The 11,923-nt window shown below is 34.2% G+C and overlaps 1 protein-coding gene across 2 annotated transcripts; it reads left to right on the forward strand.

Moving 5' to 3' along the window:
- The first annotated feature begins 6,823 nt into the window (after positions 1-6,823).
- On the forward strand, positions 6,824-11,707 carry LOC131654096 (uncharacterized). Of its 2 annotated transcripts, none has more exons than XM_058924513.1 (10): positions 6,824-7,083; positions 7,277-7,402; positions 7,576-7,663; positions 8,792-8,877; positions 8,970-9,182; positions 9,615-9,796; positions 10,449-10,607; positions 10,766-10,846; positions 10,930-10,984; positions 11,261-11,707. In XM_058924513.1, exons 1-10 carry the CDS (start codon positions 6,973-6,975, stop codon positions 11,468-11,470), a joined length of 1,311 nt encoding a protein of 436 aa, XP_058780496.1. In that variant the 5' UTR covers positions 6,824-6,972; the 3' UTR covers positions 11,471-11,707. The 2 variants fall into 2 exon arrangements, with proteins under 2 accessions (XP_058780496.1, XP_058780497.1); XM_058924514.1 differs by having other exon boundaries at positions 6,825-7,083; positions 9,675-9,796.
- Positions 11,708-11,923: the final 216 nt, after the last annotated feature.

The following is an 11,923-nucleotide window of genomic DNA, read 5'->3' on the forward strand; positions in this document are numbered from 1 at the left end:
TGCATCTAATATATTTTTTTGTTGTTTTTTATGAGAAGAAGAAAATAATTAGAAACATAAATAAAAATATGTATCTAAAATAAGGATTAGAAAAGAAATTAAAATCCTATATCTAATTAAAACATTAAGTCTTTTTTTATGAACAATTTTCTCAAAGAAAACTAAAAGAAAATAGTAAAAAACTAATGTTTGGGCCAGAGGTGTGGAATCTGGATTGCGGGTGCAGGCCCAAAGTGATATAGAACTGAAAATAAATTAAAAAAAAAAGAAGCTGGGCCGGACCGGGTCGGGTCAGTGTGACCCAGATCCGCCCATGCTACTAGTAAACCAAGGCTGGGTTTTATGAAACCCTAAACAGCAAAAGAGGCAACGCCTCTATCTCCTCTCCCTCACGTTTCTGAAAGAAAACAAAATTAGGAGGACAAACTTTCTCCCCTCTCGCAACGATCAACAACAACGAAACGACCCCCTTCTTGCTCTTGGCCTCTCTCATGATCACTCTCTCTCTCTTTCGTTTTGCTCGCGAGATGAACAACAACAACCAAGCAATCTTTCTCTCTCGCGGGTTCTCTCGGTAGAAGACAGTAACTTAAGCTCACTTTCGCGGTTCTATCTCAACCGTCCTTACCGTCGCGGTTCTCTCTTCCTCTCGTGGTCTCTCAACAAACTAGAACGATGGTGGAAGTTATGAAGGCGTGGAGGAGCTCACGGCGGCCATGGAAGAGAACAAAAGTCCAGGTATGTTTCTTTTTAACTCAGCTCTTAATCGTAGTAGGAACATGAATTATTCGGTTAAACCCCAAACTTACTACCACGATTATTCGTATTCAGACTCAATCAAACATACGAACCTAAAGCTAAGAAAAAATTACACATGGTTCTGTGCGATTTTTATGATGAATCTGTTGAAATGTTGAAGTTGATTTTCTGGTGATTTTTATGTTTACAGGAAAGCTAAAGTTCACAGCAACAATAATTTTAAGACCGAGAGTGTAGATGACTTACCTACGGCGAGGAGATTTTCGCCGGATCATTGTTGAAGGTATGTATCGATTCTGTTTCTGGAAATTATGCTGTGAATCTCTTGTTGTGATGCTGAATTGCTTGCAGCATCGGTGTTTTGATTGCAGGTGAGCAAGAACCTTCGATGACGTAGTTATTGCAACTGTTGTTGTTACTGAATCTTTGAACCTTATGCTTGTTGCTAGTTGTTAACAGCCTTGAATGGTAACTTGGTTACTAACAATTTTAGAATTGTTAATTGTAACAATTTTGAATTGTCACTAACAATTCTCCTAACACCTTTGCTTTTTGTTGTAGGCTTTTGATGAAGGTGATGCCATAACACCTCTTTGGATATTAAGGAGACTTGAAGATGATCTTCAAGTGGAAACCTTCCACCAAGGTATGAACTATTTCTTTACCCTTTTTCAAACTATGGAACTTTGAAAATTATGAAAAGAGAGAAGTGAGAAAGCTAGTAGTATAGTAGCTTTGGTGTGCTTTGTTGCAAAGGGAGAACTTCCTATTTATAGGCAAAGTTTAGGGATTTGTAAGGAATTAAGAAACTTGATTGGGAGGTTATGGTCATCTCAAGAATGAGAATAAGAATAAGAATATTCTTCATGATTGCAAGAATAAGAATATATTCCTTATGTCATTATCCAAAGATATTTCTTATGATATGAATCATGCAAGTGGAATAAAAATCTCTCTTTGATCCCTCTTTTTTTTGTCTTGAATCATTTTGGGCTTTTGAATATTTTATTGAACTTTTTTTTGCTAATCTCACCCCTTTTTGTTTCTTTTTTTCATGTGACATGAGCATTCTTGATGAAAGCATGAAGAAATTTGATCTTGAAGAATGAAGACTTGAAGAATTCAAGAATTGCATTTGAAGTTTTATTTTTTCTTTTCCTTGTAATTCCAACTTTGTATGAATGAAACTTTGTATTCTTGCAAATGAATGGAATTTTGTAATTCTTGAATTTTGGATAAAGTCCACTTGTAATGCATTTGAAATTTAGAACTTCTTGAATGGAAAAATCCTTGAAGTAATGTGAAGAATGTTCTTGCACCAATGAACTTTTAATTCTTGAATTTATGGTTTAAAACCATACTTGAAATAATCTTTCAACAAATGGACTAAAAGATATTTCTTGCAATTTCGGTGAAATTTCCATGAATTGTTTCAAACTTGTACCAACTTTCAAATAATCCATAAGAAACAATTTTCTTTACCATGACGAATCCATAGGCCAAAATCTTGAAATAGATTTCAATCAAAACTCTTGAATCACACAAATGGAAATGGCGCACTTTATTTGAAGATGATTGAAACCTTTGAGTGACTTCCTGGGGATTTTTAGGGTTTCCCAAATGTGATCCCTGATTTCAGTCCCTGATAGTTCAAAACTTTAATTCTGAGGATTTGTCTGATCAATCTTTGTATAGGAGATGTTCTGAGCCAATGGATTAGGTCAAAATGATGTACTTGGGGTTTTGAGGTCATGTCCCAAGTCATTAGGTCAAATTCTGAGCAAAAGTCAAGAGCATGCTGTCTTCAGTCAAAACCCTAATTCAGTCGATTCAAAGCTGTTGAGTTTGTTGAAATGAATCTCTGAGGACCAAATGTTGATTGTTGATGAAGATAATTCACTTGAAATGAAGGGAGAACAAAGCCCTAATTGATTGTTACTTGTACTGATGAGTGATTTCCTGATTAAATCCTGCTGAGTCACAAGTAACAAACACAAGCTATGCAACTTGTTAGAGATGCAAATGATGCATATGCAAATGATATGAGGTGGTATCTTAGGTCAAAAATTGGGGTATGACAGGCATGACTCCTTTCGAAGCACTTTACGGTAGACCTCCACCTACTCTCATAGATTATACAAAAGGATTGTCAGAACACTCTTCAGTTGACTCAATGTTAACAACTCGACAAGAAATTTTAGAGACTGTGAAGGCTAACTTAAACAGAAGCAAAACCATCATGACGGAACAAGCTAACAAGAAACGAGTACACTGTACCTTTGAAGAGGGAACACTGGTTTTGCTTCGTTTACAACCGTATCGACAGACCTCGGTAACGAAACGCACGTCGCAAAAGTTGTCACCTCGTTACTTCGGCCCCTTCAAGGTGTTGCGCCGAATCGGGATGGTATCGTACAAGCTGGATCTCCCACCGTCGTCCAAGATCCATCCGGTAATCCATGTCTCACAGCTCCGCAGATACCATGGATCGAACCCTTCTCTCGATTTTCTTCCTCTTCCACTTGACTCAGTTCCTGAAACACATGCACAATCGATCACAAATCAGAGATTTGAGGAGGAACAAATCGTTTCATCAACAGAGAGAGAGCAAACACCTTACCAAACTAGCCGAGTTGCTTTGGACGAAAGAGAAGACGAAGTTCTACAGAAAAATACTACAGAAACAATGGAAGTATATGGAAAGGAAGGGGAAAATGCAATGAACTCTGAGGAAGGAAGAGGAAAAGTTCCAACGGAGACACTTATGAAACACAACTCTCTTTCTGCATCGGTTAATGACAACCCGTGTACCTTGGGAACTCAAGTACACATGGCTCGAGACAAGTACATGCAACCCAATGCATCTTGTACACCGTTGGATTTGCAACGGACACCTTTCTCTGCCTCCCCATCCAACACGTCACGCACCAGCTGTATCCCACCTGTCTTACCAGCCAACAGTTTCCCAATACCGCGTGGTCCCACTATTAACTCTGCTCCTTCACATTCCCCATCAAACCCTAATCTTGAGAAGACACATGGGCCTAACCGTGAAGACAACCTTGTGGACAAGGTTTTTGCTGGGCCGGAAAGTAGTGTTAGGCCCAAACGAATCATGAGGAAGTCAGCATGGCTAAAAGACTACATTCATTAGTTAGTTAAATTAAGTTTTATTCTTCAAGTGGCTTAGGCCCATTAAGTTTTATATTCCTCCAAGTGGCTTAGGCCCATTAGTCTAGTCTTCTTCTAACCCTAGTATTTATATTGTAAGAGTGGCTTATGAAAAGATATATGAAATCAGACTTTTATTTCTCTTTCTTGTTTTTACGTTACTTTTCCTTGTGTGTGTTCAATGGTGAAACCCTAATAGATTTAGCTGCAGAATTCTAACCTTATCATAGTGATAATCTTATCAATTGAATTTACTGATGTGAATATTAACCACATTAATTTCACCATTTCAATCTTATCTAATGAAATACATCTAAAACTAATATGTTTGATCACTTCATAACAATATCACGATTTTGTCCAAGATTTAAAGTTTATATTTGATTTTGCTGCAAAATTCAATTTCTCCCATTCTAAACAAGGTAATAAAGAACCTATAATTATAAACTTTTACTCTGATGTAGAATAACATTAAATCATTAGTAAAACTTGCATGTATAAATAATAATTTTATCAATAATTTATCGTGATTTCATCAAATTCACATTAAATTCAAATATATATTTGATCAATTGTTTTTCAAATGCATTATCTTTCAAACATACACATTTCTAAATAGTTAAGAAATTCAAATAACTATTTTTTTATCTAAGATAAAAAAATTACTTTATTATGGTTTGATTTAGTTATGAATAAATTGAAATGGTTTGGTGTAAGTGAACTTTTATTGTGATTTGATTCGATTCAGTTCAATTCAGTTTTTTCAATGAACTATACCATGAACAGTTATAGAATAACTATCATAACCTACTGGGATAAAAAATTTACTTTATTATGGTTCTTTTTAGTTATGAGTAAATAAAAACGATTCGGTTTAAGTGAATTTTTACTCTGGTTTGATTCGGTTCTATTCAATTTTTTTAATAAACTATACCATGAATAGTCCTAAAATTAACTGTCATTACAAACTAATTAAATTGAACCCAAAAAACATTCTAATCTCATCACCAGGACATTCTTACTCCAATTCACAATGTTCTAAACTATCATATTTAAAACTTCAAACTTTATTCTACCATCCATCAACAATTTTCCACCACGATTCTTGAAAGTTTGAGAAGGGAATCATAAACAAATAATTATCCAATCAACCATTAACTTGAATTATTAGCAAACCCAACTTAAATTTGTTAAAACACATATTTAATAATCACATCAGTTGAATTTTCACCATTACAATTATATCTCTAATGAAATGCATCTAACCCCAATATATTTGATCCTTTCGTAATTATATCATAATTTCGTCAAAGATTCAAAACTTATATTTGGTTTTGTTGCAAACTACATGTTCAAATAATAACCTTTATGAATAGTTCATCTTAATTTCATCAAATTCACATTAAATTCGAATATACACTTATTCATTATTGTTCCATAATGTATCATCTTTTAAACACTCGCATTTTTATATAAGTTAGAAAATTTAAATATCTATTTTTTATCTACATAAACAAAATTCTTTAAAAAAGTTAATTTATAATATAATTTACTCTCTATGGTCACTATTATAATAAAAAACTGACATTAAATTTTGGTCATTATAAACAAAAGCCAATTTTTAGACTAATTAATATTACTAATATGATTTTAATTTAATTCAAAAGCATTTATTGTTGGTAGTTAGGGGTGTTCAAAACCAAACCGGCCCAATAGAAAACCGCAAAACCGAACCAAACCAAACCGAAACCGCAAAAAACCGCATTTGGTTCGGATGTGTTTGGGCCATTTTTTAACAAACCGCGCGGTTTGGTTTGGTTTGCGGTTTGAGTTTTACAAACCAAACCAAACCGAACCAAACCGCATTATGTTACAATCTCCAAACTTCACTTAACCTATATCCAACCTAAACTCAAACATATTATACCTTAGCTTTATGATTTCAAATGGTTTTCTCTTCCCCACACTTAAGGTTTCACTTTAAGTCTTCTCAAATCTCTCCTAGCGGTATTGCGCCTTCTTCTCATCTTCCTTTCCAAGTACATATCACCTCTTCTTTTCTAGACTTTCATCACTTAAGTTCTTTCTTTTTTATATTATTATTTTTATTCTACTGTTCTCTCTTCCAATTACGTTGTTCTCTCTTCCAATTACGTTTTTAATGTTCCTCTTCTTATATAATCACTCTTCTCTTCTACTCTTTCTTTTTCATCTCCTTTAATCTTTCATCTTTTTTTCTTCTATTTCAATATAATGTTTTTGATATTGTTTTATGCTACTATTTTATGTTTTTTATTCCACTTTTATCTAATCTTATTTTTGTATATTAAATGGAGAGTTGTTATCCAAATATGATGAATTTCGTTGTTAATTGATAACGCATAAATGACTAAATATAAAATTATGTTGTCATATATATATATATATATATATATATATATATATATATATATATATATATATATATATATATATATATATATATATATATATATATATATATATATATATGGCTCAATAAATTTTTGTCAAAAAACCGAACCAACCGAACCAATCCAAACCGCATTGGTTTGGTTTGGTTTGGTTCGGTTTTATTTCTAAAAGCCAACCGAACCAAACCAAACCGCACACTTTTTTCTCCTGCGGTTCGGATGATTTTTTAAGTAAAAACCGCCCAAACCGCACCGCGAACACCCCTATTGGTAGTTGATTCATCAAATATAACTAAAGATATTATAATAAATTTTATTTTAATTGTACATGAAATAAAAAAATTAATGAAATTTTATTTTTTTTAATTCGCATAAGTAATTATTTTGGCTAATTGTGATTGGAGGGAGTATTTAATTAGCAGATGGAAGTAAGATTAGGGCAAAGATTAACACTAATTGCTTAGTTCTCTTGACTTGACAGTTGAAGTTGAGGAAAGAAGCGAGAGGGAAACAAACAAACATCGAAAAGAATAAATACACAAAGAAATCGAAGAGAATGCGATTTTAGGGTTTTGAGGGTTTTTCAACGAATTTGAAATTTCGAGCGAAAATGGCTCTCACAAGCGTGAAAATGTCTGAAGAAGTTTGGTTAACTTGCGCAACTCATGGATTCACCACTGAATCGGAAGAGATCATGGGTCTTCTCCTTGGCGACATCGAGGTATAATCGTTTCTTTCTCATCAAGTTCTTGATTTTCGTTTTCCCCAATTTGCTTCACAATGTTGAATTGAATTCGTTAAAGTCTTGATTTTTATTTTCCTCAATGTTGAATTGAATTCGTTAAGTTCTTGATTTTTATTTTCCCCAATTTGCTTCACAATGTTGAATTGAGTTCGTTAATTTGTTGATTTAGCATTCGAAGAATGGGGCTGTGACTGCATTGATATGGGGAGCGTCTCCTCAAACAAGGTCCGATCGGAGAAAAGATCGCGTTGAAACTAAACCTGAACAGTTGGCTGCTGCTTCAGCTCTTGCTGATATATCCTTTTTCTTATGAATCTTTGTACATCGTGATATTGCATATTAGATCTAAAATCGGTTTTGTGCGTTGGTTTAAGTTTGCAATGCTATTTGTTTTTTGATAATTTGCTGTTCTTGGTGATGTTTAAGGACTGCCATGGTTGTTTGTTTGTTTCTTTAACTTCATAGCACAGAATGACTGTTTCAACTGGAAGAATAACCAGGGTGATAGGATGGTACCATTCACACCCTCATATTACTGTTTTGCCTTCACATGTTGGTAAGTACTTTTGGGCAACCCATTTCTCATTGTTTGATTTTTTTTTTTTTGTGTGATTAATATTATGTTTTATTGTTTAAGTTGTTCTTGTTTGGAGTGGATAACTGAAATTACTGAGTCATGTGTCAGCATTTGTGAAATGGAAGATGTTATATTGTATTTTATCTCTTATAGCGGAATATTATTAGTGTGGACTTGAGACATGAGAGAATTGGTAATAGGAAATAGATAAAAATATATATGAAAATGGTGTTTACTGTTTATCATTAAAAAACCTATTACATTCAAAGTATTTGAGAGACCGCGTTATCTCTCACTAAATTCCTATCCAAAACTAAAACAAACTCTAAGTTTTCTTTCCTATTATTTATTGTTTATTATCTCACTCGCTAACTAACTCAATAACAATGGGGGTTACCTATCATTTGACTGAGAAATTATATGAAGACTGCACATTTTCTAGTGCACGTGTAATTTTATTGAAATAAACAAATTATTGACACATCTGTGACTGGTAGTATGGTATTTAATAGTTACATGTGGTTACTTATTCATATGCACCACATACACCTCTCCAAAAACCACAGAATAATACCATGGGTTCTAATGTAACTTCTCTGACTGGCTCAACTTGAGCACTTTGCCTCACACCACATGCAACTACCATTTTCCTATATCTTCTATATATACTTCTCACTTTTTGTATTTAAGGTATATGATACAATGTTTACTGATGCTAGAGATCGAAAATATATGAGGTTTTCTTATATAGTTTTTCAGTTCTGATCATATATGAACAGTAAGTTAAGTTCCCAGAGACCTCCATGAATTAAGTTGAAAGGATTTTTTTATCCGACTTTAAATTTAATTTTGTAAAGATGTTCTCGCTAATCATACATGTGTATGCACTCTGGACTTTTAATGGCACCTCCTCTCCCTCAAAAGTCTTGGATATGTCTGCATACATGTACCCCTTTAGTAACTTTTGACACTAAGATTGTTATAGAGTTGGAGTAGAAAGGATACAACAAAGTTTTTTTTTTTAAATGACAACTTATCTTTTTTCTCTATCCATTTATGTTTAATTCAAAGCAACAGTATACAATGAGCATCTTTATTATTTTGTAGATGTGCGGACTCAGGGATTGTATCAACTTCTTGATTCTGGGTTTATTGGGTTGATTTTTTCTTGTTACAATGAAGATGCAACCAAGGTTGGTCACGAACACATGATCATTGTGAGACTTGTATTCTATATGCTCACCAAATTTAACAACAAATAGCTGTGAACTGTAACTGTTTACAGGTAGGGAGAATTCAAGTAATTGCTTTCCAGTCATCTGATGGGAAGCAGAATAACATGTTAAGACCCGTACCACTGTCTCCTGTAAATAGAAGCTCCATTATTAATATTGATTCATCACCAAGTACCTCAGAGAATGTACCAACAAGGTCTAACTTCAAGGCAGATAATTCAGAGCAAGACACTGGCGATTCAAGAAATGCGGGTACTAGTAAGGTATACATTATCTTATATCAAATAGATTTAACACCCTGTGGATAGCATTTTATGGTTGAAGAATAGACAACAGTTTGAAAATCTAGATTACAGTTGAACACACAATTTCAGAACATGTTGCAGCCTATACCAGCTGTAGGGGCTGAGTGTTTGCTGAACAAAACAACCCTTGACACTTTCTAATCTATATTTTTCTGAGTGAAACTCATATTCAAGGTTAACTGGTTAAGACAATTTTTCCTATTATACTGGCTTTGTTATACATCTTTTGTTTATACAGCGGGTGAGGTTGATCTTGTGGAGATGAGTTCAGTCCCTTATGGCTGCCCTACCTGTATAATTGTGCTTGTAATTTTCTGTCCAGGATAAAAATAATTAGGTTTTGTGTGTGTGTGTGTGTGTTAGAGTTTATGTAACCAAATTTTTTGCTAGGGTGGGGGGAGATCTTTAGAATTGGGGAGTTTCTTCGCTAATGCTGATGCCAACTATCAGGAGAGTAGAAAAGATGCTGGAAACTATCTTCTCACCAATTCAGACACCACCGGAGTTGATGATCCCATGGATATGTCAGAAAGTATGCAGGAAGCTATGCACCGTTCAAATTTGGACACGAGGTATAGAATTTAGATGAGTATGTACTTGACCACTTTGTTGTTTATCCAACCAACAATTAAAGCATGTTTTTAGAATTTGGATTTATCTTGTCCCCTTCCACATAATGTAGCATGGTGGCTGCTGTTTTGCATCTAAAGCCTAACCCCAGGGGACTGAGGGTTAAATGTCTGGATAGCTGTAATGTACTTGCCATTGGAGACGTAAATTAGAAAGAGTAAGGGGAGGGCCCTGATATCCGTTCTTATTGTAAAAATTGTCACATGCATGTATGAACATAATCTCTAACCTGTCTTAAGTTCCCCTCTATGCTCCTCAGTCTGATTCTACTACCTTTGCATATGAAGCTTTCTTAGGAACAGTTACATTGTTCCACCAAGCTATATGACATGTCTATAACAACACTACACTGTAAATTTTTCATTAAGAAATATACTCGTGCTGAGAGACAGGAATTCTGTGTGCGCTTGACATATTTGTTAGTTAGATTTTGAATGACAAATGGAAGTTATTACTGTAGAAAAGCCCTTAAATATAAAAAGGAGAATTTCATTTTTCTGTATTCTGTTGTATTATGACTGTTCAGTTATACCACGTCTAATCTTTTCTGAGTCCAACTTTTTGGGTTTCAAAATAACACGTGTTTGGTGGCAGTGGTGCAGAGTTTGTAAGAAAAGAAATCCCCCTCTATGTTTTGCCATCTTTGTCTCTTGTCAACCTTGATTCACCACTATCATCATACACGGATCTGCAACATGTACTGTTTGAAGAGGAGCGGACCGCATATAATCAGGCCATCTTACAAAATACAAGGTGATATTTGATAAACTATATACACTCACTTAGTGCATATATGAAATTTTAATGAAACATTCTTTTTGGGTTAGATTAAAGCATTGAATTTATTGAATTTGATATCAGCTGTATTGAAATGTTCCTAATTTCCCATGCCATTTGTTTGTACTTTGTAGGGACGGGAAAACACATCCACTCACTTTCATACACCACACTTCTACTTATCAGGCTTCCTTATGCAAGTTGATTGAATATTGGTCAGAGCAAGATGTCCATTTGTTTTATCTCTTCTTTTTCTTGGTTTGTTCTTTCATTAAAGAATTACTTCTTTTTGATACAGTTTAAGTCCTGCAATAAACGCACTTCAAGATCGACTCAGGGAGAATGAATTTCGGGTATATATATCATTTTTTCTAAGTTGCACTCTAATTGATTTTCTTGGACCATATTGTCAGTTTCTATAAGGCCTTAATTTATCCTCTGAAATTGTATTTCAAACTCTGTTACTTTTATTTATAGAAGGCCTTAATTTAGGTTCTGAAAAATCAGCACTAAGTTGGCTAGCCTCTTCTTCTATCATGTACCCAGCAAATTTGAGATTTCTGGTTTTTCCAGCGCTAACATTTGTTTAACCATCTTCACTGATTCTTGCCCATGTTTTTGACTTACAGTTAGCAGTTCTGAGTGAAGAAGCCAAGAGTATGGAGGTGGAGGCGTCTATGTCTAGAGGGACTGAAGCAAGTGTGGGATCTCCCCGTCGAATTGCATCTCCTACACAACAAGGAAATTTGTCTCCTCGTCAGAGAAACTCACCGGGTTCAGGTGAATCTCCTGGTTCGAAAAGTGTATCCAGTCCTAGTAGCCGGAGCAAAAGAGGATAGTAACATTGAATTCTCTTTGGATGTACTGCTTCAAACGACATGACAATGATGATTAGTGATGATTTTGCTAGAGTGGTACATACATAGAATGTACATGGTAATGGTGTTACACTTCACAAAGTTTGGTAGTTTGAAAATGATGCTAAATGGAATATTTTGCTAGTTGGAGTCGTTTACCTGTTGTATAATACTTGAAAGAACAAATTGAAACGATCAATTACATTCATGGTTGGTTTAGAGGCTTGTCAAAATTAAACAGGACTATACGGGAGTTTATCAAATTAAATTGACATGATAAATTCGATGATCTAAAACAAAATAATAGTTGAATAGTTAATGTCCTTTGTAGCTTCTGGAAATTGAAATTCGGACACTCATTTTATAACAAAATAATTTCAATAGAGAAACACCTTCAACTTTGTAAAAAAAAAAAATCAATTCAGATTCTAATTT

This window comes from Vicia villosa, linkage group LG2, assembly GCF_029867415.1.
Source record: "Vicia villosa cultivar HV-30 ecotype Madison, WI linkage group LG2, Vvil1.0, whole genome shotgun sequence".
In the NCBI taxonomy this organism is placed as follows: Eukaryota; Viridiplantae; Streptophyta; class Magnoliopsida; order Fabales; family Fabaceae; genus Vicia; species Vicia villosa.

Coding starts and splice junctions, on each gene's coding strand:
- LOC131654096 (XM_058924513.1), top strand. CDS start 6,973: ATGGCTCTCACAAGCGTGAAAATGTCTGAAGAAGTTTGGTTAACTTGC. Junction 9,797..10,448: donor CGTTCAAATTTGGACACGAG/GTATAGAATTTA, acceptor GTTTGGTGGCAG/TGGTGCAGAGTTTGTAAGAA. Junction 10,985..11,260: donor TCAGGGAGAATGAATTTCGG/GTATATATATCA, acceptor TTTGACTTACAG/TTAGCAGTTCTGAGTGAAGA.